This window comes from Anolis sagrei, chromosome 1 (assembly GCF_037176765.1).
Source record: "Anolis sagrei isolate rAnoSag1 chromosome 1, rAnoSag1.mat, whole genome shotgun sequence".
Lineage (NCBI taxonomy): Eukaryota > Metazoa > Chordata > Lepidosauria > Squamata > Dactyloidae > Anolis > Anolis sagrei.
This window is the reverse complement of record NC_090021.1, coordinates 125,248,053-125,265,785: the sequence shown is the minus strand read 5'-3', so window position 1 is coordinate 125,265,785 and position 17,733 is coordinate 125,248,053. Positions and strand designations below refer to the sequence as shown.

The following is a 17,733-nucleotide window of genomic DNA, read 5'->3' as shown; positions in this document are numbered from 1 at the left end:
TCTCTCGCTATAAAATCGTTACACATGTGCCTAATAAAAATGAGCAGTTGTCCCAAGAGGTTGCCCTGTTCACAACTTAAAATTCATTTCAAGAGAATTTATGACAAAACCAGTTTAGGCTGTTTGGTTACATAAATCAGTGATGACAGGGTTTTTTTGGCGTGTGAAAACATTTATGAGAGGGCGAAAAGACTTTGGTAACATTTTAAACATCATATTCTGTTGTTTACTGGGAACCATGTGTTCACATGTCAATTTTGATTAAAATAGTTCTGTTTTAGCCTGTGATATATTGTTGTCTCGGCAGCAAGTTGTTCCCCAGTAAAGGGTTCATATGGTTGTCCATGAAAGGTGGCTCCTCATTGGCAGACAGTCTTCTATTGACATCTTTATTAAACATTGGTACAAAGGCAATGGCTGAGATTTTACAAAGAACACAAATATTTTTCAAGCTGAAAGTTTTTGTCTTATTCATCTTCATAATTTCTAGGCCTTGACTTCATGAGCAACCAGATAAAGGTTTCTATTTACAGTCCTATGTAACATTCGCTGAATTAGAATACTGACTTTAGCACAATAGGATTCTCTATGTAATGCTCGCTGACTCTTCCCTGCTTTGGACTCTACAGTCTGCAAAACTAAACATGAGATTTACTTCTCAATACTTCTCTTACTTCTTAATATTGGAAGTTCCTGGAGTCATATTTATAAAGCTTGTATTTTTCAACTTTTTAAAATAATGTTCCATTGACGAAGTGAAGCTTGCAATGACTCACTGTTCAGTTTGCCAGATGAATTTCAAAGATTGTGACATTAATAAATAATCCTATAGCTGCTAAACTTTATTGTGCAATGTGTAGTTTTCCAGAGGACAGATCTTGTGCTGGGTTATTGAATCTGGATGGAAAATGAAGAATATTATTTAGAATGAACACAGAATCAACAACAGAATCAACATGTATCATTTGCCCTAGTATGTAAAAAAGTGACACCCTTTGTATAAGACCCAACATATTCCTAAATTGTTTAGGCAAGAAAAAGTGTTGTCCTAAGGTACCAAGAAGTGAAAGGCAGTGCTAAGTTTCAGTTCACTTAACTCATCCAACTGAGATATAGCTTAGTATAGAACTGAAAATATACAACATTAAGACTATGAACCATCTTTTGATTTTTAATAAGAAAAGTCTAGACATTGATTTCTAGCAGACTGTTTAGAAAAAAAATATTCTGTTAATCACAGGAATGTCACTAATGCTCAGACAATATTTTGATATATGATGAAATTAGGATCAGCTTTTGGATGTGTGCATTTCCTCCCAGTCTCTGCATAAAATCAATCAGATAACTGGGAGATCCACTGATGAAAAGAATGCAGGGTCTTCTCTCTGGACCATGAAACTACTGAGGCTCTATTCTCCCCATTCTAGAAGTGTGTTGAATTAATTTGAGTTGATGGGAGCATACTAATCGCTCCCTTACCTCTTCTAAGTACAAGTCTCACTCATAAATTCACTCTATACCAAAGGGTTTTGTGTAGAGACAGGAGGGAAATAATGCACGTATACTTGGGACAGCTGTCATTGTTCAGACAATGAGATTACACAACAATCTTTTCACTGTATAAGCACCTATTTCTCCTTCAGGGCGAGACCCTTCTAAATTCCTCCTCGACTTCATTAGCACTCCTTTGACATGAATTTGTCTCCAATTAAATGGGGGAAATCTTTAAATGAATTCAAATGATAAATTGATATGACAACAGGATTTCCCCCCTGATCTTAGGAATAGGAAAAAAGCCATGGCAAATATATTTATTTCAAGTATTGGGTGCAATAGTTTTATGTTAAAGTAAAGGTAAAGGTTTCCCCTGACATTAAGTCTAGTCGTGTCATCTCCATTTCTAAGCCAAAGAAAGACACAACCAAGGTCATGTGGCCAGCATGACTACATGGAGTGCCATTACCTTCCCGCAAGAGTGGTACCTATTGATTTACTCACATTTGCATGTTTTCGAACTGCTAGGTTGGCAGTAGCTCACCCCGCTCCCTGGATTTGAACCACCAACCTTTTGGTCAGCAAGTTCAGCAGCTCAGCTGTTAAACATATGCTAGAAAGTAAAAATGTGGTTTCTTACCTAGAATCCATTTTTCTGATAAACACTGTATGCCAGTGTACTTGCCAATCTTGCATTCGCCGATACAGATTTTAGCATCACGGATTGCTTTACACACTCTTCCTCCACAAAGCTTGATTAACTCACAGAGTTTCTTGCAGGGAGGTTGACTTGTATGTGAGACGTACATTATGGGCTGATCTGAAAAAAGTTTCTGGTGATCTTTCTTGTTAGGAAGGTAGCGCTGAAATCGGCAGATCTGCGTCAAAGAAGAGGGGAACCTCACATTATTATGTTTTGATGCTCGTACCAGAGCTTCGTCAAATGTTTGGAAGAACAACTGCCTGGTAGAAGCACCAGATTTGGGTTGTCCTTCACAAGCAAATTGTTAGTTACTTGATTATTGCTATTTTGAGAATTTTTGTGCTGGAATAATTTGGCTAACTTCAACTATGTATCTTGATTTGGGTCTGCTACTCAACTAGATAGCAACATTTCTTGAGACATCCTTGACCTAGATCAATACAGAACATTAGAACATGTTGCACGTGAAAATTTTATGTGTTTCTCTCTCTGTGTGTTATGAAATGTTAAATCTATATAAACATTTGAAATATATTTTGCTATAATGCTCCTTTTTACTCTTATCAAATTCAATGGCTGCTTTCTACAAAAAGATGTTCCTAAAACGCAGACTGTGTTATCCTTCTGTTATTCTAGTAATAGACAACCAGAATATAAATTCCATTGAACAACATTTCATCACTGCTACTTCAAACTCGAAACAGTAAAAACCAAATCAAGTGCAATAAATCAAGGGCATATTGACATTCAGATTCTGCTGAACAAGTGTTAACAACTACAAAAATAATAGGACCTAAATAGCTTATGATATATCTAATGCAGGAAAATCCGTGTCATCCAGTGATTTAGGGATCTTTTAGATCCAGCCTATGCTGACGTAATATCATGTGCTGAGCATATGTACTAGACTTTCAGAATTGAATGAACCCTTTTCTCTATCTTCATGTACTTACAGAGGCATTCGTTATTAGGGCACATTAAACAGGTATTTCTTGGATTTTATTAAAGCTGTGGCTAAATAATGGAAATATTCAAATTAATATCAGGTCAGTGGGGAATTTTTTTTAAAATCTTCCATGTGTGTTTGATCTTTAAAGAGTCAGAAAACAAGCAGAAGAGTATGAACAATATTGTGATATTGACAAGGATTTAAGACGGTACTTCATTTAATATTAGTCTAGGTTTAAGTCCCTTCTCAGCCATGAAGTTTCCTGGCTGAGCATAGGCTCGTCACTCTTAGTATCAGTGAAAGGTTATAAGGATAAAGAAAGGGAGATACTCTACATGTACACTGACCTGGAGAAAATTAATATAATTATAATAATATTAATACAAAATATATTAACTGTGCTATTGCCAGAGCAAAAATAAGACTCAAGCATAGCTAATGCTAGGAACAAAATAGGAATTATGCCTAAGAGGTGATGTCAGAGAAAGCGTGTAAGCTTGATTTTTCAGTGATAGTTAAGAAATGGTATAGTGTGTATGCATTTTCTATACACTGACTTTAATAAACTGCAAAGTATGTATCAGGAAAAGATAAAGTGCTTCAGCTAAACAGTTAAATGTTCACACGAACATGGATATTATACATGATGTTTAAAATGCTAGAACCACTTCACTATAAATACAATTCAAACATTTTAAGTACTAAAAAAAGTATTTCCCTCTCATCAGACAGAAAGTAATCTCCTGTTTAGGCTAATCATGGAAAACCAAAAGAAGAAAAACAATCTGCAGGAGACTTTAATCTAGCATAACTTTATCTAAAATTAATAATCAAATCGGATTTCAAGAGACGTTGTGCTAAAATTGTCCTGTCGCTTTTGCTAGCCTGGAGCCCTAAAAGTCCCAATCTGAAGCTGATTAGAACTGACAAACTCTGTTTATGTTCAAAACCCAGCAAGAGCCTTACATTGCCACAAGGAACATACATACAGTTTAACTTGATTGTGATCCTGCTGTTTTACACATTTTGGAAGAAATGTTTTAAAAGATCTGTGGAATTCCTGCTTGTTCAACCTTGTTTCTGAAAGTCTTTATTTGCTGTGGTTGTAATAAAAGAGTCGTTTCATTTTCACAGCGCCTTTTCTTATTATTCTGAAAATATGCTTAAGTTGACAAGAAAACTAGAGAGTGGGGTGGGCCTTCTACTCTATATCTTTCAAAATAAAAGTTGGAAATCACTATACACCAAAATTAAAAGACCTAAGACTTTTAGTGATATCAAGCTGTACTGTACATTCAAATATACTTGTAGGCTGCATGGCTGAGATTTCAAAATTGTTCCCCAAAGTCCTTTAAAATTGGATCTAAGAGCAAAATACAAGTGGATTCATTGAGATGTATTCCCCAGCCACATTTTCTACAAAAATTGCTAAAACATATGTGTATTCAAACTATTGCATCAATGACGTTGACACCCAAGCTCACATATGAAATTAAGATGGGCTATTAGACCATTGGTAGTTACTACATGTCATACATAGCCTCACAAACCAGGATTCCATACACGTTTATGTAATAAACTTTGGCCCTTCAAGTGTTTTGGCCCACATTCCCTGTGAGTTTACTCCAGGAAGGCAATGGAAAAGAAATTATAGTCCAAAAATTGTTGGATAGCCAAAGGGAACCTGTCCTTGCATGACACCTACTTAGAACAATTCCAAAGACTTTAAAAATCAACTAAACACAAAGCAGATTTACCTGCATGATTCATACCATCACATTTTAAGTGTACATGCAAAGTCAAATATCCAGTGAAGTTATCAGGTGTAGGTGAAAATAAAAGTTTTAAGAATGCCAGTCTCCACTGGTGGGACAGATCTCACCCGGTCTGTTGTACCATGATTGTACCTGGTACTCATGTTTATGTGGACATACATCATGGGGATTCTGAAAATGAGTGGTTTGTGCTTCCAACAGTCAGTGAAAGTCACATTCCACTTAGTGCAGAGGAGCTGTTCTCTAGGGAAAAGAATTCAGAGTATGAAACCCCAGGTGCAGAAAATAATGTGTTGCAAGATAATGAGCTGGTAGATAGGAGGCTTAGTTTTTGGAAACTTCGGCCTGCTCAGCAGAACTTCCAAAGGTCACAGCATCTCTTACAGAAAAAACCCATAGCAGAAACTCATGGGAGGAAGCATGACTTCATGTCTTTATTAGAGAGGCCGGGATCATTCCTGGCCAGTCTGGTCAACGTTGGTAATTCAGACAACTGCTCCTGCCAAGTCCTAGTCAAGCTTACTGAGGGAATTCTAGTTTCACGTCTTTGCTCCTGTTTCATGCTTCCAAGTTTGAAGGGTTGTTCCTGGATTTTATTATTGGATTTTATTTTGCCTTGTATTTTCTCGTTTCCTTGCATTCCTATGCTGGATGTCCTGTTACTTTGGGATTTTGGATTACTCTTGTACCTTGAACCTTGTGGACTATTTTACACATATAGAAAGGCCAATGGACTACATGAAGATGGAAATCCCCTACACACTTGCGTGAGAATAAGCTACATTGTTCAGTGGATTGTATTTCTGAGAAAATACAGAGAGGATTGTCCTCTCTTCCCTGTTCAAGTATATCCTACATCCAAGAAAGAAGAGGAAACTAAAATTCAGACAATATGACTAAAATGTGACTTAACACTGCGAACTGGTAGATAAGCCTTACTTCTCTCACACACTGATAAGAAAAGCTAAAATTCAATAATTGTCTGAAAGACAATATTCCAGTGGGAATATTCTGTAAAAATGCTTGGCAGATAAATCTGCTATCTGGCAAATATTCAAATTCATACTTGATGATGTTTGAATGACTTTTTCCTGTGCAGCAAACAACATTTCCATCAGAAGAATTGTTTGTATCCACATTCTAAATGTATATGAAATACCAAACAATGTGTATAAAATACATTTTAAAAAACCCCTAAGCACATTTTATTAATAATCTAAATGCTTTAAACTCCCCCCCCCCATTTTTAAAAGAGAGAGTAAATTAATTCACATTCCAAACTATTCAAATTTAATACAAACTGGTGATTACCATGTCTAGTGATCTCAAAATTGTTATGGCTCTCACTCCATATTGCATTATTACTTTTTTCACATCTATATTGGTTTCCAAATTATGTGAGTTATGGTCCCAAGAAAGATATACCTAGGATAGGATGTAAAGAGAGTTGTTGATGAGCAGCAAAAACCCCACCTCCTTAATAATGGCACAGTGTGATCACTGACACAAAATATATAGGATCTGAAGAAAAACCAGAGTACTATATACTCATGTATGTGATAACACACACACCCAATATTCATCGGTAGGAAAAACTATAATCTTGACTATTTAAAAATGCAAACAATAAAAGTGATTCTAAAAGTTTAAAAACATAGCCTTTTAGAAATATATGAAATGTTATTACCATTTTTTTCATATATTACAGATGCATAACTAAGTAAAGTCTCCTGTTCAAACTCTGAAATACTGAGTGTAGAGGTATTGTTCAGCTGCCATTTAGTGTGCAAGGAGGGCAATGTTTCTAGCCTCCTCACACTAGTATTGGAGGCTGCAACAAACACAGGCAGGATCCCGTCATAATTTCTCATTTTAGCTTCACTGGCTAGTGGATGAGGGCTGGAAATATCCTCCTTGAACAAGATGCTCAATGTTGCTGGTGGCTGTTAAAAGTGAGCTGGGAGGAATATTTATGAGTATGGTAACAGTGTCATTATCGTCTTACTGAATGCAAAACAGTTACAGATCCATAATGAATCCATAACGGCATCAGAGTCCATCTGGGTTTTCCAAGTGACTCACTTGCTCCGTCAGGGGGAGCTGGGAAGGTTCTTAACTAATACACATAAGAACCACTAATCCACAAAGCCTCCACATAAGAACCACTAGTCCACAAAGTCCACAAAGCTTCCATATAAGAAGCACTAGTCCACAAAGCCTCGGAAAAAACTAGTCAACAAAGCCTTTGCATAAGAACCACTAATCCACTAATCACCCCAAATCCAACTTGATTCTACTGTCCATACTTCAAAGACACAAGGGGGGAGGGGGAGGGAGAGCATACACGAGTTTCTTAGAGGTTCTGGAGTAATCAGCAAGTTTTCTTAAATTGGACTAAAGACTAAAAGAAGCAGAAATGGCCATAATAACCACTAGTCCACAAAGTCTGGTCTGATCATACCAAGTTTGAGGTGAGTATGTTTTTTTTTGTACATTGGCCTGATAGTACCAGGTTTGAGATGAGTGAGGGCCCCCCCGCCCCTTGTGTGGACAAGCCCATAGTCTTCTTTTGATTTCTTGATTGCTGTCTCCATTTGACTGAGCCAAAGTATGGAAAATTGTCTGCTTTAAGGTTATGTTTTTTTCTCTTAATGCTCAACTGTAAACTTGTTTTTGCACTTTTTTATCTGGACTTCCTTCAGTAACTGTTCAAAATCTTTGCAATGTTTTTGCTAGAAGCATGGTATCATCTGCATATCTTAAGCTGTTGATGCGTCTCCATCCAGTTTTCACATCTTCCTCCATGTCTAATCCTGCTTCATGCACAATATAGTTAGTGTATAAATTAACTGGATCTGGTGAAAAGCTGTTACTGTTATTTATTACAATTTTTAAAACAAACTCTTTTCCATTATTCATTCTGATTTGCAAACTGACTAACTAAAGGGTATGATATTATTTCAGGTTAAAATGGCCATAGATTGTAAAAGTCCCTTCAAAATGCCCTGCCAATAACAAGTAGAAGAAATACAAGTAGAGTATATGTTATTTATTACAACAAGAAGAAAAAGCAACATTATCCATCACTATTTAAAGAGGGATGTTGTTGCTCCCGACTTATCAGAAAAAGTAGTATTACAGGCAAGGCTTATGACATCAAGGTTTGGGTCTCCATAACATACCTTCAACTCTTCCTGCTTTGAAAAGCTGGCACACTGTTGCAAATATAATGCTATTTCCTTGGGACACAGAAACCTATGCATGTTTTGTCAGGCGAGGTTGTCTGTTCATCTAGATACGTATTGTCCAGCAGGATGGGCCAACAGCTTGCTGGAGTATCAGGCTGAGGTCTGCATGTCATCTGCTACATGGTCCATTAGGATGTGCAGACAAGGAAACTTTAAAATACAAGGCTTTATAAGAAGCATAAGGAATTCTTGTTTCAGATGAGAATGGGAATCACCAAACCTCTAGAGTTGATGGAATCAATTTTGCCTGTTGTGCTCATTCATGAGAGTACAAATTCTTAATGTTAGGGCCCAATTCTGCCTTGCTTGGATTATACAAGGCAACTTGTGAATGTTTAATGCTCAGATGCATTGAAAGAGTTTTTATTCCAATAATAACAGTGTCAGGGGTACTGCTGAAAGCAAAAGCCTGGCAAACATGCTCCCTAAAGATTTCTTTCCCAAACAATGTTGTTAGTTCATCATAAATGAAGTACTACATTAAGAGTCACTCTTTATTTTATTAACCAAAAATATGCATTATGCTAGACCCTCTGTTCTATCTAAAACAAACTACAATTATTAAAAGCACAGGCCGAGTACATTCTTTATTCTTTAATTTTAGCTAAGATGCCATTAAGACGCCCGACAGTACCTTGCGCTGTGCCAAATTTCAAAAAATTAAAATAAAGTCAAATTCAAGCATCCTTTCTGCTTCAGCCGCTGGAGTTAAGTGATGGGAAGGGAACACAAATCTCCTGAGAATCTACAAATAGCTTTTGAAAAAGACTGTGTCCCACTTTCATCCTTTAGGTCATGGGTGGGGAACCTTACTGGCCTGAGGCTGAATGCGTTCCACGCAAGCAAGTAGGGCTGTGTGCCAGAAGTGAAATAGGTCACATCTCAAAGTAGGCACTAGGCAGGGTCACACTGCTGTTGGTACATGAGCTCACATTGTCCAAGCTCCATACATTACCATTAATATTGACACAAGAGCACACATATACACACTATTATTCCTACCCACATACATATGCATACACAGTGGGAGAATGTGGAGGAAGATCAAAGATGTAGACATAAAGGATGTTTCTGAGAGATATGCATGGCCTGTCGACCAAAGGTCCCCCATCCCTGTTTAAGATCTTAGCAGCTTTGTTTAATACTCTAACCTCAAAGATAGTGAACTTGTCTTCCTACGGGTTTCCATTTCAAGATTAGAACCTAACGTCTGTCAGTTTTATTTTAAAAAACAAAATGTTCTTGTACAGCTGGCCCTCCTGCATCTAGGATTCAATCTTCTATGACCTGAAAATATCCCTCCCACAAAAGAAGAAATTCTATAAAACAAATTTTGAGTTTTCTATTTTATATAAGTTTGAGCCATGAGGAGAGGTGGGACACAAATACATTATTAGTGTTGTTGTTCTACTACGCTACTGAACATCCATAGATTTCGCTATAAACAGGCAGTCCTGGAACTAAACTACAGCAGATACCAAAGGTCCAATATATATCAGGTTACATGCCCCTGAGGAAAATGTATCCTTTATCTAGGGTCTCACACAGTGGGGTTGCTTGGGTGCAAAAGCACTGGAGCTAAAGTAGCACTAACCATAATCTATTTCAACAAAAACAGGGACCTGGTTGCAAACCAGTGCTGACTAGACTCTTAAGACAGTTAGTTAGGACATCTACTATGAGTTTCATTTCAAATGTCTATAGTGATTGCTATATTTGAGGTATAGGATTCATCGATGTACAGTGTTCCCTCGCATACCACCCCCTGTTGTGCCAGCTCCACTGGCTGCTGGTCCACCTCTGAGCCCAATTCAAAGTGCTGGTTTTGGCCTATAAAGCTCTATACGATTCTGGCCCAGCTTACTTGTCAGAATGCGTCCACCCCTATGTCCCACCTCGAAACCTAAGATCATCCAGGGAGGCCCTGCTCTCGCTCCTGTCAACAGCACAAATGTGCCTGGCAGGGACGAGAGACAGAACCTTCTCGGCGGTGGCCCCCCGCTATGGAACACACTCCCAACAGAGGTAAGATTGGCCACCTCCCTCCTAGCTTTTTGAAAGAAACTAAAGGCATGATTTTGGGACCAGGCTTTTGGACAATAGATGTAAGCAGCACTTTAAGGGAATATGACTGGAATGACGATATGGCTGGAGACCGTTTTACTGTTTTAACCATTGCTTATGTATTGTTAATTATGCTTTTATGTCTAATTGTGGTTTTAATTTTGTAATTTGTTATGTAATGGCTTTGGAATGGGGCCCATTTTAAGACATCCTGAGTCCCCCTTCGGGGGTTGAGAAGGACGGGATGGAAATGCGAGAAATAAATAAATACTTCGCAGTTTGCTTTTAGCGGACTCGCTGTTTGTGGGTTTTTGAAAATATTAATATAAAATATAAAATATTTACATCCAGTGGAGATCAGGGACCCCCGAAGTGCGGTGGCCTGAGGTGCGGTGGGGAAGGCCTGCCTCCCTGGCTTGCTGTTGCCTGCATGGTTCCTGAGGCTCTGCAGGGGTCTGCGGAGGCCAGGCAGGCACCCTTGAGATGGGCTGGGTGGCGGGTAAGGAAGCATAAGTAAGAAAATAATATATAAAATAATGTATACATATTAAAATTAATATGGCGTCCCACAATAAGTGAGGGAATACTGTATAGCAATTTTAAAGTTCAGATTAAAAATGGGAGCAGATTCACTATCTCATTGATATGGAGCTGCTAGCTAACATTACTCTGAATAGTAATTTTGATAGATTTGTAGAAAACCCTGGATCCTGTAGAATTTGTTCGTATTTTCAAAAATAAACCTCTTCTAGGATCTAAATAGCATGATGCTGACAGTGCTCTTGGGTTCATTCATCCATATTTAAGAGTTAAAATTGTGCATAATTTTAAAATTTAAAATTAAGCTACACAAAACTTGAGAAGGAAATTGAGTGCATGCGATTGTAGTTAACAGCAGTTGACTCAATTAGCACCTGAGAACTTTTTTTTGTTTCTGCTGTAAACGGATTACTGAACTTCCTGTTTTAATATATAAAAAAAACAACAACCCTCAAACATGTAGTGTTTCCTATACAAATAAGATATTGCATCAAGCCCTGTCCATATAATTTCAGGGTTTTTTTTGACCACATTCCAACGTCTCTGTTAGCAAACATAAAAACACTCTAATTAAAGAGATGGAGGAAAACAAGCATAATTAATCACAGGCTCCGCAAACATTTGAAAAAACACTGCACTGTTAAGTTACTTTCCTGGCTCTGAAGAGGATCCCATCTCTCTCTCTTTTGCCTTATGCATGTTCTAGAGGAGTAGAAATGCTCCAAGAACACTGTGTTAGTGAGAGGACTGATTTATTATTTCTTATAAAATGCCATGTACTAGCTGACAGAGCTAAATGTGCCAAAGACAAGTCTCTGCTCCATGAGGCTTATTGTCTAAATTTCAGTCAGGTGGGAAACAATAGCAAGAGGGGAAGGAAGGTAGAGGTGAATAGGCCACGAGGCAAGGCCTATTATTGTGTCCGGTTCATTATAACCTCTGGGGGGATGCCATTAACATTGATTTTTTTTGTGGGCAATATTTCACCCACCCATCTCCAGACTTGGGTTTAAAAAATCTGCGGTTTTCCCTGCTGCTCTTTGGAAGGACACACTCAAAAGAACTGGAGCAAAACACCTTTTGCATGGTGTCATTCTTAACATTTAGGTTATTTAGTTATTTATCATATCAAGAGTGAACCAAACAGTTGTATTGTATTAAAAAACAAACAAAAAACCCACAAAGTTTGCAAACTTGGTATTCTATTAAATGTCCTTTGACCAGTAGCTGGCCACTCGGAGTGTTTCTGGTGTTGCTGCAAGAAGGTCCTCCATTGTGCATGTGGCAGGGCTCAGGCTGCATTGTAGTAGATGGTTAGTGGTTTGCTTTTCTCCATACTCGCATGTCGTGGACTCTACTTTGTGGCTCCATTTCTTAAGGTTGGCTCTGCATCTCATGATCCTAGAGCGCAGTTTGTTCAGCGCCTTTCAAATCACCCAGTTTTTCGGGTGCCCAGGAGGGAGTCTCTCATTTGGTATCAGCCATGGATTGAGGTTCTGGGTTTGAGCCTGCCACTTTTGGATTCTTGCTTGCTGAGGTGTTCCAGCGAGTGTCTCTGTAGATCTTAGAAAACTATTTCTAGATTTAAGTCGTTGACGTGCTGGCTGATATCCGAACAGGGGATGGGCTGGAGATGTCATTGCCTTGGTCCTTTCACTATTGGTTACTACTTCCCTATGGATGTCAGGCGGTGCAATACTGGCTAAACAGTGTAATTTCTCCAGTGGTGTAGGGCACAGACACCTCGTGATAACGCGGCATGTCTCATTAAGAGCCACATCCACTATTTTAGCATGGTAAGATGTGTTCCACCCTAGGCATGCATACTCAGCAGAATAGTAGAAAGCACAAGGGCAGATGTCTTCACTGTATCTGGTTGTGATCCCCAGGTTGTGCCAGTCAGCTTTCGTATGATATTATTTCTAGCACACACATTTCACTTGATATTCAGGTGACCAGAAACATTTAGGTAACAGTTTACTTATTCCAGGATCAAGAAGATTCAAAATGCCAAAGAGACAACAAAATGTATGGAATCAACACACAACATGCATGGAACAAAATGGTCTTTTTCAATGTTCATGCAAGAAAAAAAAAGTTTCACTATTACCAGCCCTCTACTACTTCTCAACAAGTCTTTTTAGCCATAGTTCAGCTATAGCAGCAATGGAAACCATTTCAACTACAACTCTCAGCCTTCCTTTCCAATGAGCATCACTAGGGCTGCAGAGTTACATCCAACAGCATCTGACCCACTCCAGAACCAACATCACCACGTTTATTAAAACTATGGAAAAAAAACACTTTGTGTGAAGCAAAATGACTAAAGTTTTCTTAAAATAATCCTTCAGATCTGCAGCTTTATTTGAACTTAAATGGCAGGGGAAATCCATTAAAAAAAAGAGCAAAAGAGCTCACTAGCACAACTGAATGCATCCGTGCTAAGTAGTCCCTCTGGTAAAGCACAATGAAAGGACTCTGAAACACTTTATTGGGTCCCTTGGTAATATTTAGGCATAAAATCTGTATGCTTTTAGGAATCGTGCTCTATTTTTCAGTAATGGCTGATTTTTTTTTCATATTTCTTTCAACAGTTAGATGACGGAAGTAGTTCTCCATCCATGTTATCTAGCTCTTTGAACAGATAAACTTCGAAATGTGAAAAAGGAAGCACATGCAGATATATTTGTTTTGCAATGTACTGCAGTATAACCAGGCATGTAGCTGGGGGGAGGGGGGCTTGAGGGGCTTCAGCCACCCCCCCCCCCGAAATTCTCATGGTGGTCTGCGAGAAGGCCTTACTGGTACATTATTTAAACTGTTATGTTTATTCATATCATGATCTGATCACCATGCTCAATATATCCCATATGCATGGGGGTATTGGGGTAACGATACAAAAGGTTTGCTAAGGTTGACCCTCTTTCACTCAGACTCAGCCCCCCCCCCCGAATCAAACTCAGCTCCCCCCGAAACAAAATCTTGGCTACGGGCCTGAGTATAATTAGCTAACAATTTCAGGAACAAACTCTTATTAGTTTGAAAACTTTAATTTTAGATGCATGTTCTCTGGATTTGAATGATAACACTAAAAATAATCTGCTAATCAATGGCTATATTAAAGAATCACTGTGCAATCCCACTTCTAGAAAAAAAGGATAAACATTCATGTAAGTGTGCAAAGAAGCTTCTTATTGGTTCCGAATGACATTAAGTCTAGTCGTGTCTGGAGGTTGGTGCTCATCTCCATTTCTAAATTGAAGAGCCGGCATTATCCGTAGACACTTCCAAGGTCATGTGGCCAGCATGACTACATGGAGCGCCATTACCTTCCCGCAGAAGCAGCAGCTATTGATCTACTCACATCTGTGTGTTTTCGAACTTTTAGGTTGACAGAAGCTGGGTCTAACAGCAGAAGCTCACCTCGCTCCATGGATTTGAACCACCAACCTTTTGGCCAGCAAGTTCAGCAGCTCAGTGGTTCAACCCACTGTGCCACCAGAAATAAATCAAGAGTCAATAAGGATTTTCAAACAGCCATCTAATACTGAAAAACTATGTTGTCCTGTTTTAAGATTTAAGAGGCTATAAATGTTAAACACTGAAGATCTGTTTCTTCAGCTGTTCTGTCTAAAGCTGCTGTAAATTGCAGCATACACAGTATTAACCAAATAAAAAATGCTTTATCTGTTCCACATGGCAAATAGATAACTTCTCAGTGTAATATATTCTGCATCCAAATCTTTATTTAGCACACACTGGTATAGTATTTAAAGATAACATGAATTTAAGTAAACACTGTAGAAAATAGAGGCAGAGAAATATAATTTCTCTAAATAAAAAATCCATTATTGTATAGCAGATGTGCAGGCAGATTCTTATCTGAGTCATCACATATTTGGGGGAAAGTGGTCTCTCAACCACGAAGTATCCTGCAAATTAGAGGATTATTTCAAGACAGAACTCTTAATCTCTAAAAGGAATATGAAATAAAGGTGTTTTTTCCTCATAGATTGAAGTGTCCATGCAGAAGGCCAGATATATTCCTGAAGTCATGGACAATGGGATTTCTTTATACATTCCCACAACTATAAACAGCAACAAAGAATTAAAGATCTTTCTCTTCTGGCAGGCCTACGCAATCAATTTTAATCTATGAATTTTAAATTGTTATTGTATACCTATAATGGATTTTGCTGTGTTTAATCTTGTCTAAGTGTTTTTAATCTATGTGTTTTAAAAAGATTTATGATTTTATCTATTGTTATGTATTTATCTAATGTATTTCACTATGTTATAATATACACCAAGCCTTGCAGAAAAGTTGCTAAAATATAAAAGATATCACCACCACCACCACCACCACCATCATCATCACATGGAAGGCTGTTAAATCTTTGATTGGAGAAACCAAATACTGTGCTGATTGTTCTACATGAGCCACATCATCAGTGCTTTCTGCTAGTTCAAATGTCAACTTGGCCATCTGTTCATCTTCCACTGGTGCAAATTATTAAACCAAATCCATGATAGGTGAAATTAACCACTGTTATCATGGTTGTGCTGTACTGAAATACTGTATATATTTGAAGATAAGCCGAGTTTTTCAGATCTTTTTATGGGCTGAAAAATCCTCCCTCGGCTTATAATGGGGTCAAGGCCGGGCAGCATAGCCTGGAGGCCACTGCTTGCAATATATATTTCTCTTTCATCTTCCCCTCACTAAACAGTGTGTTTTCTTTTCTGCTTCTGCTCTGCTTCACCTCCCAGGCTGGAATGTTTTGAAAAGGGAAAGGAGAGGGAGAGAAGGCCTTGCAAGTCAGGAATATCCATTGATTTTATAGAAGCATTTCCCCCTGAAATCCCCCTGCAATACTTTGCAATCCCTATGTACCTATATATTTGTATCTATCTATATACATTGGTTTTATATATGAATTTCTCCTCATATGTTTGTAGGTCTTTGCAAATCCTATATACATAAAGATATCAATAGATTTCCATGTACCTCTATATCTGTGTCTATAAGTATACATTATTTTACACCATCATCACCATCATTATTAAGTTATCGCTTATACCATATTGTTTTTGTTGGCCCTACTTTTCCACTTACAGAGCTAGTTTACTGTTTTTCTTTGAAATACGGTAAATATTCAAAAACATTTAACCTGCTGATGCCACAATTAATGTAATTTTATTAGTATCTATTCTTATTTTGAAATTTCCCACCCTCGGCTAATACTTGAGTCAATAGGTTTTCCCAGTTTTTGTGGTAAAATTAAGTACCTTGGCTTATATTTGGGGTGGCTTATACTCGAGTATATAAGGTATCTGGGAACAGTAGTCCAATTTTTTTTATAAGCTCCAGGTGAGTTATGCAATCAGGCCCGTAGCCAGGATTTCATTTGGGGGGGGGGCTGAATTTTTTTCAGGGGGGTTTTCGGGGGGGGGGGCTGAGTTTTGGGGGGGGGCTGAGTCTGACTGAAAGAGGGTCTAGCCTAGCAAACCTTTTGTATCATTACCCCAATACCCCCATGCATATGGGATATATATTGAGTATGGTGATCAGATCATGATATGAATAAACGTAACAGTTTAAATAATGCACCAGTAAGGCCTTTTCGTGAACCACCATGAGAATTTCGGGGGGGGGGGGGCTGAAGCCCCTCAAGCCCCCCCCTCCCTGGCTACATGCCTGTATGCAATCCTTAGCACCTTTTTAAATAAATTATTTTTCAAGACCTCTTGTTTTGATCTTATCTGCATGTACTGCTATGTTTCCTATCTCGATATGTCACATGCTTTGACAAGTTAAAAGCCGGCCAACTGGGGGACATTCATAAATAATCTATAACACCCTCCCTAAAGAGATAAAAACAGCCCTTCTCTCTTTAAAAAAATTAAAAACCTACCTTTGCTCTTTAGCATATGGAGAGGAGATGACTAGATACAGCTAATGTACCTCCTACTGAAAAATATTTTCATATAATGGTTTTGTTGGCTTGGTTGGCTTTGTTAACAGGCTGTGATAGCCATGGAAATCCAATAGATGACAGGGTAAGTCACTCCATCGCAACCCCAGTGAAATGCAATGGCAAATACCATCTGATTGAATCTTGCCAAAAAAGCCTCAGTGAGACAGTTGTTTTAGATTGCCATAAGTCAGAAGTGAGAACAAGCTACACAAGAGTCACATCAAATGGTTAATTAGCCAGAAGACACCATTTTAAACCATTCAATAGAAATTATGTTAGTAGACATTTTACATTTTTATAACTTTCTATATACACATTAAATCCATAATAAATCCAACATGTCAGAACTATTTGAGATGATTTAGTGTTACTTTCCAGTTCTCTATCTAAAAGAACGCTGGCCAAAGTATCTTGCCCTTTCAGGCTTTGAATATTAAAAATTATCTGAAACAGCCAAAAAGAAAAGAAATAAGAATGCACAAACTTTGGCAGGAATCATAGACCCATCTCAAAAACAGCTGGATTTGCACTGGGTCAAATACCATGACATGGCCTCTTCCTTACATTCCAGCTATCCTGTGGTGTTCACCCAAACTCTCCCTGCTAAATATATTGTTTATTGGTACCATATTGTAATTATAATTGAACTGTATGCAGACAATAGGAATACTTATTGAGGATCTATACGGGGACATGAATTTTAACTCCCACATATCCAAAGTATTACATAACATTCCACATAGCTACATGCAATACTTCAATCCTTACAAAAAGAAAAGAAAAACACAGAATACACATATAAAGTGCAACCCCTGTTCAAGGGAAACATTATTGAATTTATTATGGAAACAGGAGACCATGGATATAGTATCTTCTCTGACAATGTGGTAGGTCCTCACATGCAATCCCATGGTAGCTTCTAGATCACCCAGGCACAGATTTACCTGGGTGATCTAAAACATTCCTAGAAAGAAATCATTTA

The 17,733-nt window shown here is 38.1% G+C and overlaps 1 protein-coding gene across 1 annotated transcript in view; it reads right to left on the bottom strand.

Annotated features, from left to right (window-relative positions):
• Positions 1-362: 362 nt before the first annotated feature.
• The window catches only part of MCPH1 (microcephalin 1), a 114,355-nt gene continuing 96,984 nt past the window's right edge, over positions 363-17,733 (bottom strand). The window contains exons 13-14 of the mRNA XM_060788506.2: positions 2,135-2,372; positions 363-897 (exon numbers count right to left, since the gene is read on the bottom strand). Coding sequence (XP_060644489.2) covers positions 836-897; positions 2,135-2,372 — 300 coding nt within the window. The 3' untranslated portion in view covers positions 363-835. The remainder of the gene's footprint in view (positions 898-2,134; positions 2,373-17,733) is intronic.